We start from the raw sequence: 14,271 nt of genomic DNA, 5'->3' as shown, positions 1-14,271 counted from the left end.
GCGTGTTATATTTAGGCAGACTCGACTTACGTAACAGGACAGGGATGCAATATCTTGTCGAATACAATCAGCGTCAGTGGCCGGAACACTGTTACGCAAAATTGCACCTTCTACACTTATGATAATTACCTCAGTGGTTAGAGTTTAACCTTTCCGCCGCCACGACTTCATATCAGGTTTTGGTCGGGTTTGTATACCTAGGTGCAAGTTTGACGTGGTGTTGATGACATTTTATTACTTCATTGACGAGGCGGCAAAAAGGTTTAAATGTATACTTCCTTTGCATCGAACGTTGGAGACCAAAATGTTGTGAACAAATGCATTATAATACGCATGCATATAATACTGATTACGAATTCACCCCCTAAACGTATCTCTGTAAATTGAGTTACAGGGTCGTCGAGCTGGCTCAAATTGATTACAGGATTGAAACGAACTTATTTCCTCGCCTTTCCTTTTTTTATGATATTTCTAAACGCAAACCGTTTGTAATAAAAATAATAAAAACGTTTCAATTAAGAAAACAAATTACGCAAATTAGGTGTGTATGATCATCATCATCTTCCTATCGTTGTCCCAGCTTTTTGTCATGGAACATGAGAGCCTGAGGTCTGCTTGATACATCAAGAAAATAACTAGACAGTAATTATTAAGCATTCCTAATCCAATCGGCACTTTTGACTCCGAAACTTTTATTTAAAAAAACTTTACAAGTCAGTTCTGAGACAACAAAAATTGGAATCGTTCGCGGTATCAATAAAAACTACCAAAACGAATCGAATGACACCCTAAAAATCGAAATCGGCTCAATCGAGTCGCAACTGAAACAGACGATGCAAACATACCTACATATCAACCCACATACGTAGATTATTAAAATCAAAACCCATAGAATTTCATACTCACGATTGAAAAGCGCATTCATTATTGGATCACCAAAAGAAGTGGTATTCGTCCGAACTGCAAACATTGAACATGGAATTGTGAAGAACAGTATAAGAAATAGTAAAAATCTCGCCGCCATATCTTTGCAATTGTAATAAAAAATTTGATACAATTTTGAATTTATTATAAATTTGAGCAATTTTAATCGAAAATCATAATATTACATGAACACGACGTCACTGAATCATAATTTATAATGACAGTAAGAAGTCCCAAGATAGGTAGGTACCAAAAGTAAAGTAAGTATAGGTACTCTTTGGTCACTAGATAAATATGAGGTAAATAAACAATTATACTTTATACTAAGGCCCCCATACACGTCGGAATGTCTTCCTTGGAATTAATAATCTGATCTCAGATTCATAATTCAGAAAGGTTTGCCTCACACATGTCTTAAACATCCAGTCCCACTTATGGAGGGTAGAGGTAAGGAGAACAATTTACATACCTATGTGTATAAAAAATGTCCATCAAAAAACATCAAATAGGTGGCACCACAATACATTGCGAACAAACTTTTGACTTTGATAAAAAAAATCAATTCACTGACAGCGCACTTCACTCCGTCAATAACGTTCATGTCAGAGGGTGTTGCCTCTTTGTCACACTTACGTACAAATTTACAAGTGCAACGGAGGTCGTTGTGCTACCTTAGCGCCACCGGAGAGATTTCGAACTATTATTTACAGCTGCCACATCTGTACACTTTAGCAACAGTTCTCGCATAGTTAGATATTGTACATTTTAAGAAAGCGTTAAAATCACTGCTATTCAAGAAATGTTACTATAGTACCAAGTACAACAGTTTTTGAATAATAATGATTTATAGCACTTTTCTATTTTTGACATTACTTGTGGTTCTACAAAATATTCATTGTTGACGTTCTTTAATATTTTATTGCTCTTGTGAGTTATCTTTCTGAAGTAATTTATTATTTTTGTAATTGATTTGACTAAAGAAACATGAATACTTTAGACCTGTGCATGTTTAATTAATTTTATACACATATTTTATAAACAAATTCGTACGCCAAGCGGCAAAACATAGCGTTCGCAATATGCTTTATCTTTAAGACCAATACAATGTACCTATGTTATAATATAACGAATAAATACATCAATCAATCAATAATAAGAGATTGTTCTCCTTACATCTACCCTCCATATGTCCCACTGATTCCAGCGTGCGTCTGCTCGTCCACAGATAAAGTATGGAATAAGGGTTCCGTTTTTTGCCATTTGGCTACGGAACCCTAAAAAGGTACGTCAGGAATTCATAATCTTAATTTTCCTATTCTTAATTCAGAACGCTCGTCATATGGAAGGTAGAGGCAAGGAACAGAATCTCCTTAGGCAGAACTGTTGCAAAAGTGTCCAGCTGTCAGCTATAAATAATAGTTCCAAATTTCTCCAGAGTAGCGCTAGAGTAGCTACTCTTATGAACCTAGGCATTATTGACGAAGTGAAGTGCCCCGTCTATGATTCAATTTTTTTCTCAAGTATTCTAGGTATTCTAGCGCCGCTATTTATAATAATAATAAAAGATTTTATTTCGGATAAAAAATCCATAGTTGTTAGTTACATTTACAATTTATGGTTTTCTGTCGGACACATTTTGGTATATGGAGATTCTATTCCTTGTCTCTACCTTCCATAGCTCGTCAGTATCATTCTTACAGCTTGATCTGAGAAATTCGTAATCTGAAAAAATCAGACGTGTGTGGAACATAATGACATTGTATGGAATTCTGGGTTTTCTGCATTAAGAATCTGAATTCAGATTATGACTTCAGAAACATTCCGGACGTGTGTGGGGAGCCTTTTTCACATATATATGAGTTACTCTATTGTCAGGGCAAAGAGTTATTGAAATAACTACACTCGATCGTCACATGCGTGTCAAAATATATGTCAAATGTGGTCAAAATAGATGCCAATAACAATACACTTTGGATGCACCCTATTTCCCCGAAAATATCACTCCTTAATGATTCCTACAATCGCTCTCGTTTTTGGGCTAATCAATCTCCTCCATGTTTAGTTATCAGCTTTAGAAGGTTTAAGTCCATAAAAGACCCAATGTTTCACTCCCCCAACCTTCCCATGTTCGATCACTCATACCCCGTGTCCTCCTAAACTTTGGCTCTGCAAAAGGCGATATATGCGCAAAAAATCATCTTCAGTTTGCCCTTGGAAAAAACTGGAAAGGTTGGCACACTTTGTTTTCTGATGCTTCTAAATTTTCGCCCGCCGGCTGTGTAGGAGTTGGTACCTACCACTCGCAATATGGAATAGTACAGAAGGCGAAGTGTCCTCCTGAAAGCTCGGTTTTCGCTGGAGAATGCATGGGTATTCTAAAATGCCTGGAATACTGTCGAGTGGCCCGCCTTAAGCAGTCTCTAATTTTTTCGGACTCGAAAAGTGCTCTACAATCTCTTCTTTCGGATCCATTTTCATCAAAACTACATAACCCATTAATATTCTTAATCAAAGAGGAGATTGCGATATCCTACCGTCGGGATTGTGAAATCGTGCTCGCCTGGATTCCTAGTCATTCAGGTATTCCGGGAAATGAAATTGCGGACCATACAGCTAAACAGGCTGTAGCATGTGGGGACAAAATTCCTTTCAAAAATTGTGCTTTCGACTTGCTCTCTCTTCCTAAAAAATATCTTTATAATTCCTGGAACGCCCGTTGGCATGTATCGAGTAGGACTAAGGCTAAAAATTACGGGTTGTTGCAGCCGGACATAGGGCAAAACCCCTGGTTTTATAAGCTTTTCTTGAGCAAAAGGGCGACTTCAACTATTATCCGAATGAGATTAAATCACTGCCTCTCCCTAGTTCACCTGTCTAAGATGCATTATCGGGACACATCCTTATGTGAGTGTGGCCTGGATGTTGGAACCCTGAACCATATTTTCCTGAATTGCCCCCGTCTTAATCATTCTCATTTGTACTCTCGTCTCATTTTTCAAAAAATTCCTCTTCCGACGCATATGCCCTCTCTTTTAACTCCTAATCCCTCTGTATTTCGAATCCTTTCAAATTTTATCAAAATTAACAATTTAAAATTATAACTATTCCCTGCTCCATAATCTGACCAACACTTTCGTGCTAAATTCGCAATCCCGTTTTATGTGGAACTATATTGACGTGATGCTGGCAAATGCCTTCGTGGCGATAGCCATTAAAAAAAAAAAAAAAAAAAAAAAAACAAAACAAAAAATAAAAAACAAAACACTCCTCTTTTATGGTGTAAAAATACAATTTGGTCTGAAAAACTTTGATTTGATTTATGTTGAAATGTTTTAAAATTCTGTAATTCAATTGGCTTGGCTAGCAGTAGATTTAATACAGGTCTTAATAAGATCCGCCTCATAAAACATCTCTACCTATTGGTAAGTATTTCGTCATCCACGCTACTTATAATTAGCCACATACTTAGCGTATGCAGCTTAGTTGATTTTTATGAAATTGTATAGATCGCTTACTATTTTTAAAATCAGTTTAATATTAGGCTGTTAATACGATTTTAATGTACAATTATTTACTAGTATAGACCCAAATTAAAAAAATCGACAGGAATGTTTTTTGGTCGTTCTAATTTTATTAGTTGGTCTTTACAATACCTACTACATCAAAATCAAATTACTCTTATGGACCAAGTATTAATCAAGCAAGGCTATCCGGAAATAATAATCCTATATTTTAAAAACACTTACCTAGTCATACCTACTAAAGCATAGTTCATATAGAATTGGTACGCACTAGAAGATTGTTATTTTTTTAGGTAAATAAAATAAGAAAGTTATGAATGGTGAATTATATTTATTTATTTAATCTTTATTGCACAATACATGAAGGTACAAATGGCGGACTTAATGCCTTATCGCAATGAATTGATACCCTGGACAATTTGACTAGTCTTGTTTAATTATTTTTTTTCATGATTGCCCAGTAGTTTTTGATAGATTGAAATTGTGGACAATTCGAAGGATTCATCTCGCGGGGTATGTAATTGGCCTGATTATTAGCATACCATGCCAAAACTTTTTTTGAGTAGTGGCAGCTGGCTAAATCTGGCCAACATTTCACAGGACCGTTATGCGTTCTAATAAATGGCAATACTCATTTCTCTAAGCACTCTTTAATATAAAGGTCCGACTTCATTGTTGACTATGTTATAAAACTTTTCGTCTTACAGCCGCAATTATAAATTCCTTGCCATATCATATGTTTTTTTGCGAACTTGTCAAGTTTCACGAACTTATATTTTTCGGGTACATTACCTCTATTATTGGCCATATAAAACTCCGAACCGAGTAGTTGATTAAAATCGAGTTTTACATACGTCTTGTCGTCCAACAACAAGCAACCTTCGAATTTTGTCAATACTGGGTCGTACAATAGTCGAGATAGTGTTTTAGCTTGTCGGATCTGTTTAACAGTCCGATTTGGCTATTTTATTGTTCGATACCTCTTATAGCCACCTCTGAGGTGAATCATCTTTATCTTTGTAGAACTTTCTTTGAATTTTTGGGATAAATCGTAATTAGACCGTCCTGAATTTTGTTTGAGTGACCTTGGGACTTTTTTCCCAAAATCTTGTTATTTGTCCCAGACCTCCGATTAGTTTGTACTTTCCTGTCGTTTGATAGAGTCTCCTTGTAACATTTTATGACCCTACAAATACTAGCTTTTAGCATCTTAGCAAGCAGCTTTTAGCGACTTAGCGGTCTTTGTCCGGGATCGATAAGAATTTTCGAAGTATTTGTGCACGATCAATCTCCTGCTCTCTATTTTCATGGTCGAAAACTTTAAAATGCATGAAGCTAGAATAATAATATTTTCACCATTAATACTTTGAAGGTTGGTGATTGAACTGTAACTGTAATTTTTTTTCCGCCATGGAATTATTATCTTTCAAACATTGCTAATAATGTGCCAATTCTATATGAACTAAGCTTTACTTATCTATATTTAATTCCATGGTTATAGTAAAGTGCAATATTCCTAATCAAAAATATTTATTTTTGTAAAACGCCTGTTTATTTATACATTACAGACCGGAAGTACCTTACTAATTTCCTGTTTAGATTTATTAAAATTCTACAAATGCACAGAGAGAAACACAATTTGTTTGGCCCAATCTCTTTTCTTCACAAAATTAATTCTAATCCTGACAAGGACGGGCCGGTCTTTGAGCGTACGAAACTTCAAAAATAAATTAAAAGTTTAGCGACTTCGGATGTAAGAATGTCGAATGTCGCTCTTGGAAGCTCTTCAAGGTTCTATACTTTTAACCGTGTAATTTTGGAAATAGCTATTTAGCTTTGAGTTGGAAACTCAAACTTTTTAATCTAACATACAAAAAATTAAATAACTTACAGGGAAATAAGCATCGCAAAAGTTTTTTAGGGTTCCGTAGCCAAAATGGCAAAAACGGAACCCTTATAGTTTCGTCATGTCCGTCCGTCCGTCTGTCCGTATGTCATAGCCATTTTACTTGGAAACTATAAGTAAGACATATTTTAATAAAATTTTAGAGATTCATTTATTTAATTAGTGATATTAATTTTATAATCAAGAAAATTAATCTTGACGAGTGCATAAACAATCCTTTATTTTATTCTTTCATCTCTTCTTCTTCACAAGCACCCGTACACAAGGAGATCCAAACGCGCAAATGGCATTGGATTGGGCATATCCTCAGGAAGCCTGACACCCACCTATCCAAAGTGGCCCTGACCTGAAAGATGCCCGGAAAACGGAAACATGGTCGCCCTAAATTTACTTGGCGCCGTTCCGTGGAGCAAGAGTTGGGTGTATTGAGGATGAGGTGGGAGGAGGTTACTCAAGCTGCCCAGGACCGGAGTCAGTGGAGTAACAGGATGGAAAGAAAAAGAAGTCTCTTCTTCTTCTTCAGCCCTTATTCTCATCTCTATTTGGGGTCGGCTCTCCTAATCCTTACTCCACAATGGTCTTTTCTGGGCTGTCTCTGAGTCCGTATTGGAGTTTTTGAGGTCTTTCTTTATGACAGATATCCATGTAGTTCAAGATCTCCCGCGATGCATTGGTTACGGATCAAGTTCCAGCACTTTTCTTGTTATGTGGTTGGCAGGCCTCCTCATGACATGACCGCGAAGTTGTGTTTCTTCCAGCTTTTCAGGTATAGGCCTTATTTTGAAACTGCCTCGTATATATATATATATATATATATATATATATGTACATATATACCATCAAGTCAAGAAGTGTAATCCCTGACGACCACCTCAGCATTCTCATTTCAGCAACATGAAGCTTGTTAATTTGTTGTTTCTTCAAGGGCCAGCATTCCGCTCCATACGTCTCTGCTGGTCTCACTGCTGTTTTATAAACTTTTTGTTTGAACGTTACTGACGTTCTAGTGTCGTACAGTCAAGGTATTAAATATCGAGACGGACAAAGTCACAAAAATATGTACACACTATCTTAATATAAGGCCAATATAAGGTAATAAGGTCGTATACATATTTTTGGCACTTTGTTCGTATCAATATTTAATACCTTGACTGTACAGCACTCTCGTTAGGTCTCTCCATTTCTGACATACGGCGCCAATTCGGCTTGTGATATCAGCTTCAATGGTGCCGTCGTTTGCCAGTATGCTTCTTAGATACTTGAAGACGGTCACGGTACTTATAAATGCAATACATTGGACGTAAATCGTGGGCTAGATGTTCTTCTGGGAGGAGTTGCAGTACATGTATTTATCCGGAGTCCGGCCCTTACCAAAACTGATCCATCTATTAAGCGTACATTGGAGGGTTGCTGGATATCTGAGTGGATCTCTGGTCTTTGAGTACATAAATATTAAAAATATGAATAATCGCAATTTTTTGTATTAATGTATTACGAAATTACCGAAAAAAAAATGAATATTAAAGAATGAAAAAATAATACGTATATAGATTAATAAATGCAAAATAAATGGGTATTATTCTTGTATGAAAATTAAAGCATCACTTATAAACTCGTCAAGGTTCTTGACCTTGATTATAAAAATCAGTCAATAAAATCATGAATGAGTATGAATATGAGTTGAATTTTATTGCTAATGTCGACTCTACAGCTCACTAACGTGTCTCACCGTGCTATAAAAACTCCGATGCCAGTCATCAGTCTTATTTTAAAGATGTAAAGTGCCATAAACTTAATAACATCGTTTGTCTAATTTATAGTATTTTTCAAATGAGACATAGAGAGAGAGATACATTGTCAATACAATTTTGCGAGATTTAACATTTTTAGGGTATAAACTATATGGAGATGACATCTATCAGCTTACAGCGTGTTTGAAAAATACTATAAGTATTATAACAAACCGTTGATAATCGTTTGTCCCTATCCATCACATTGACATATATTTTTATTTGTTAAAAAGAGACAAAATTTTACAGAGGTTTGTAAGAGGTTGCTACATATTATACATAAATGCGTTAGACGTTTGAATAACATTACCCACCTCCAGCTGTCGAGTAAAACGTAAGGGTCGCGTCGATTTTGATGCTAGAGCTAGAGCAATGGGGAAAGGAGCTTGACTTACCAATTTGCTGATGTTTATGAGCTGTGACTGCGGCGAATGCAGAGCAAGTACACGATCTCGATAACGCTAAGTAAAGATGCTCCGAAGAACACTCCGCCCACACCACCAATGTCCACTGTAAATATACAGTCAAATTAAGAGGATAAGCCACGGCAACTTCTCCATACAAACGTAGTCCCCATTTTCCTCTCTGGATATTAACATTACGGATTTTTTTTTTACATATTTTGATGGATGTTAACCGTAGCTATGCCCCTATGTCTCAGTTATTAAGATTTTTTTTATTTGTGTAAAAATTAGGAGCGAAAGACAGATTTCATAAAAAAAATTAAATGCTCCGAACTTTTATAATAATTAAAGATTCGAAAACAATCAACATAGGGGCATAACTGTGGTTGATATACAACAAACTGTGTCAAATTATTTTTAATAATGTTAATATCAAGAAAGGAAATTTTTGTATAAAAAGGCGGTTTAGGGGCCGCCCTGACCTATCCTCTTATTCAAGTTCTTATAAAATGTATTTTGTCTATAGTTAAAGCCTGCAGCAGTTTCTTTGTGCTAGAAATAATAATTAGAGACACACAATGCTGCAAATTGATATCTGGAACACGCTAAGGAGGGTTTATAAATAGCCTAACTATTTATAAATAGGTTGTATGTGAATGTAGGACACTGTTATACGGTGGATACAGATACACTACATATTTTTAAACTTTATATTAAAATTTTGTCTAATGACGATTTATGCAAGCGTGAAGCTTTGCCATTATTTTACATTGTTACATGTACTTACCTACTTTATGGCTTGTCAACTATCTCCAACATCATAAAACAAGTGGAGAGTAACACGTCGCAAAGAAGTGTGATATAATCGCGAGTTTGCCACGCTAGTTAAAACTTTCACCAACAGTCTCGAGAACTATTGGAAAACCAACTTCCCTAATGATGGCATTTAGGGAACTAATCCATATACGTACTTTATGAGTACAGTTGAACTAGAAAATGAACTGACTGACTTTTATTTTGGAGTCAGTCCAAAGGAACGCCTTTTCTTATGGAGCGCCGTTTCTTTTGGACCGCCTTTTTGTTGGAGCGCCTCGCGCCTGCCGGCCTAGCCAAGGTGACAATCGCTATCGCTTCGACAACGAATCGCTTTGTGTCTCTCTATCACTTAACCCATATCAGTGAAAGAATAAGGATCAAAGTAAAATGGCGTTCTAAAAGTTTTAGTCATATGGCCAAAGATGGCAGTTTTACTGTGGCTACAAAATTTTCTTTGACAATCCACCTCTTTCAAACTCTCTTTGATGTTTATAACTAATTTTTAGACATAATTTACTCAATTTACTTTAGTATAAATAAAATGCTATTACAGTCAGTCAGCAATACTACTCGCTTAGCACCTTTGCATATAAATTTCTATGCAGGGGGAGTATCTTTTCTCTGAAGATGACTGTATGTGCAATTAAATAAAGTTTCAATTACAAAGAGGTATTTTTTTTTATTGATAAAAATGTTTACAATGTATATGACGTGTGTATATGACGATGAAATTCCAAGCATGTCGTACCCACTTCCATTTGATGTTTTGATTGAACGTAGTTTCAAGGAGATCGGGTAACTTTCCAGCATGAACGCGAACGTTAAATTAAACTTGCTCCAACTAAATTGGTTTACCAAATTTTTAGTATAGTTATGAACCGTTGGTTCACAACTAGAAATAAAGATTCATAAAAATACGCTTTGTTGAAATTGTTCATCTTTCATTACTTCTTGGTGTAAACTATTTCTTAAATGCTGATTTTCACTTCTCATGTTTGTAAAGCTGTTGGGCCTGTTGGTAGCGGCACAGCTGTACGCATGCAAGCGGCATAAAGTTGCTTTTTATGCTCTATTAAGTTGTTAAATTTTGAACATTATTGACTTAGCAATAAGTCCAAATCCTGCTATGCAAACTGCCACTGCTGCAGGTGGCGACTGGTGTGCGACCGTGCGCGGTCCCGAGTACTCTTTGCTTAATCTTGAATAACCATATATTTGATATTTCTGTATTAATATTTTCATCGCAATCAAAGTGAAAAGCAGAGTAAGTATACTCGGGCATAGATTACCATTTTATCCTCAAGTTATATCGCATATTGCCTCAGTTAAATTGCGTTACTTAAATTATTTTATGCATTTATTGTATGTGGTATGAAACTGTTTGGTGCGATTTTTTGTAGTCGACGCGTAAGAGTTATGAGAGAAAATACTTGTTCCCTGCGACCGTCAGCCGTGACGCAGCTGTCTTAGCCCTGCTGAATAGATATCCTATCTGATGTAAATAAGTGTACCTAATTTCGTTACATGATCGACCTAATGGGCCTTAGTTTAATGTCAAGTCATGATTGGATACTGATTGCGGTGTAAGGAAGGAATTTTCTTGAATGTAAACCTAATTGATTGTAACCTAAAAGATACGGACTACTTATTTTTATTCCGCCTTTTTATAATCTTATTATACTTCGTGCCATTCACGATGACGCACAGATTTGTCAAATGTAGCCTTCAATAACATGACAATACGAGTCAAGGCACGCGTCTTCGTGAATGACACGATTTATAGTCGTATTACTTGATAATTACAGCCTCCTGTATTTTATAGATGCTAATGAAGTATCGACATTGAATGGAAAGCTTTTTCGTTACTCGTTTGCAACGCAAAGCCCAATGTGTAAAAGCGCAATGCACTTATAATTCGATTTAAGAGCCCGGTAACGATTTTAGAGCAAACATTTAAAATTGATAGATTTAGTCGTTGAAATTGTACACCTTTTATTACGTAATATCTAAATAACAAGTATTGGTTTCTACTAGCACGTCTTCTCATTTTGCATTTTAATATTGAGGTCGCAAGCGTGTGTCCCCGGTAATATGTGACGAGAAGGGACAGTTTTTAAAAAATCATCAAAAAATTATGGTGGTAAATTATACAAAATGATGTATAAGAACAGTTTCAGCAAATGTTGTAGATTGTTAAAATTACTTTTTACAATTAAGTTAAGTTTACTTTTTACAATTAAGTTTTCAAAATTACTTTGAAATTAAGTCGATTTTCAGAAAAAATAGTTAGTTGTTTTGAAGTAATTTCTGGAGAAAATTGATTTCGTCTAACAAAAATGTAGTTTATTAAATTTGAAGTACAGGATATATGTAATACAAAATTACCATTTTTAGCAATCCTTACTTTACGAAATTTATAAATAAGATCGACAAATTTCAGTGCTTTACGCACGTTTACCTAAACGTCCATCAGAAAAAGATCATTACCAATTAAGTGAGTCAGTATTCAATTTTTTTTTTATTAAAATGAAAGATAACAAGACGTCGTAATGGAAACCAGTACTTGTTAGTTCCAATAGTTAACAAAAGGTGTACAATTTCATCGACTAAATCTATCAATTTGACATTTGTGCGACTAAAATCGATAACGGCTTCTCGTTGAATATATGCCTTGATGACTTGTACATAAAATGAACTAGCTATATAAAAGAAACTCATCGTTTTTATGGCTTCTCAGACATCACATCATTCACGCCGACGTCTCCACTCGATTATTAGCCTCATGAAACGCAAGCGGTCGCTAAGCTGCTTTTACCACTTCATAAACACCCCGCCGAGACAGGCAACACATAGTTGTTGAATTAATGGAAATCGCCAGAACAAAGTTTGCTAAAAGGGTACTGTTGGGCTCGTATAGAAACTCGATTATTTCAGTATTAGGTACATTATGTTGAAATATTTAATCCGACCATATTTAACAGCATTAAGAATAAAATAACCAGGTAATTCTCGCACATCGCCGCTTAGTTACGCTACAAGTGCTACACCTAATAAACCTGTAGCAAATTTTTCACTGTGTGGTGAAAATTATCAAATTATTAAATCACACAACCCATAACAGAGAATCAGTAAATTATAATTAAAATAGGGGTGTGTTAAAAATAGGCTTACAAAATTGATACCAACATGCCTGTTCCGGTCTCTGTATGTCTGGGGGCGGCAGTGTAGGCTCTAACTATAGACACTTTATTAAGACAACCGACCATCATCGTAACAAGCAGTTATTATATAACGTAACTACCTACTTGCTTATTTATAGGCTACATAACCAAGCCTTGCTTCTAAAAATGCCATATTTTTTTTTGAGAAAGGTCATCGATTGAATTATTTACAACAAATTACAATGCAAAAATATGATATCCGCGGTCCGGATCACGCACATCCATTTCGTTCACGCTTAATTACGCTCAGTGATAGTGAGAGAAGAACACGCCTACGGGGCCTTAATGAAAACTAAGTGAAGTAACCAAACTTCGGGTGGGAAGGATAGTTGCTTTCTTAAAACGTAGCAAATAACAGGAGGCCTATTCTAATTTAACAATATGTTAAAGTTGTGACATTTTATGATAAGACCTTGGCGATAGCTAACGCTGATTGGTGAGCGCTAGATTAAATTCGTGTCATCACTCATTATGCATCTCGCTCGCCCTTATTACAACAATAACAAATTGTGACAGAATCTGCTATAGGCTATGGTAGTTGAACTAGTAGTTACCAACTAAAGCCATCTTATCCCTGATAGCATGACGCCGAACCCGCAGCGTCGGCAGGGTGTTCAGCCTCACCACACCGCGGGAACCTCGAGCTATTAGCTCTTTCGAAACGGGACTAGCCTCGCGCCTAGAACAAAAAATATCTTTAGTTACGATGCCTTTTCTCGTAGTCCTCATTTTCCTCTCTCGATATTAACATTATTGAAAATATTTTGAAACAATTTGTTGTATATCAACCACAGCTATGCCCCTATTTTTTTTTTTTTTATAATTATAAGAGTAAGGAGCATTTAAAAATTTGTATGAAATCTGTTTTCCGCTCCTAATTTTTACAATGATAAAAAAATCTTTAAAAAGTCAAACGGGCATAGCTATGGTTAATATGCATCAAATTATGTAAACATATTTTCCTGTCAATGTCCAGAGAGGAAAATGGGGCTACTTTTGTATAGAGAAGCGGCCGTACCCTTTCCTCTTAACGCGACAGTTATGCATGAAATAAAATTAATTTTAACGTATTTTATCACGTAATGATGAATATTAAATACATCCCGACGTTTCATTATTTTATTATACGCGATATACCTAATCCATTTAAATTGTTTTAGAAAAAACCGGCCAAGAGCATGTCGAGCCATGCTCATTGCAGGGTTCCGTAGTTACCCTTCTAGCACAATAGACTAAACGGAGCCCCCGTTCATCAGAAAGAAAGAAAGAAAGAAATGACATTTATTCCATAACGCACACATACACAGGACAAGAAGATGAAAGAAATAAGATAGAAAGATAATGATAAGAACAACAAAACAAAAACAAAAAAAACAACAGATAGAATTATGTACACATTAAAATCCAAAAATTACACACTTGGGTCCAGCAATGTGTGCAGTAGGGAAAAAACCCTGTCTCAGCATATTGTTGCTATTCGCAAACGAGGCAAATTGCAACGCTGTTATTCTGCCAAGGCCTTGGGGGAGTCACATATAAATGTTAATAAATAGGTTTATATAGTAATATAAATAGGTATGCGTATCACTAAGTATTATGTACATTACAAGCAAGAGAGCTCTCGTCTCGTCTTGGCTCGCACTGTCAAAAAATAATCAGATCTCATAATATAGAGTCAAGCTTCTAACT

General features: G+C 35.8%; 1 protein-coding gene across 3 annotated transcripts in view; it reads right to left on the bottom strand.

The window, feature by feature from the left end:
* The window catches only part of LOC133516360 (sodium channel protein Nach-like), a 33,021-nt gene that overhangs the window by 3,684 nt on the left and 15,066 nt on the right, over window positions 1-14,271 (bottom strand). For 2 of the 3 annotated variants that reach the window (XM_061849267.1, XM_061849266.1), the window contains exons 9-10: window positions 13,137-13,261; window positions 8,537-8,651 (exon numbers count right to left, since the gene is read on the bottom strand). In XM_061849267.1, the coding sequence (XP_061705251.1) occupies window positions 8,551-8,651; window positions 13,137-13,261 (226 nt within the window). In that variant the 3' untranslated portion in view covers window positions 8,537-8,550. The remainder of the gene's footprint in view (window positions 1-8,536; window positions 8,652-13,136; window positions 13,262-14,271) is intronic. The other variant, XR_009799206.1, reaches the window with a different exon arrangement.

The sequence above is a fragment of the Cydia pomonella genome, chromosome 3, assembly GCF_033807575.1.
Source record: "Cydia pomonella isolate Wapato2018A chromosome 3, ilCydPomo1, whole genome shotgun sequence".
Lineage (NCBI taxonomy): Eukaryota > Metazoa > Arthropoda > Insecta > Lepidoptera > Tortricidae > Cydia > Cydia pomonella.
The sequence above is the reverse complement of the archived record's forward strand: the minus strand, read 5'-3'. Positions and strand labels throughout refer to the sequence as shown.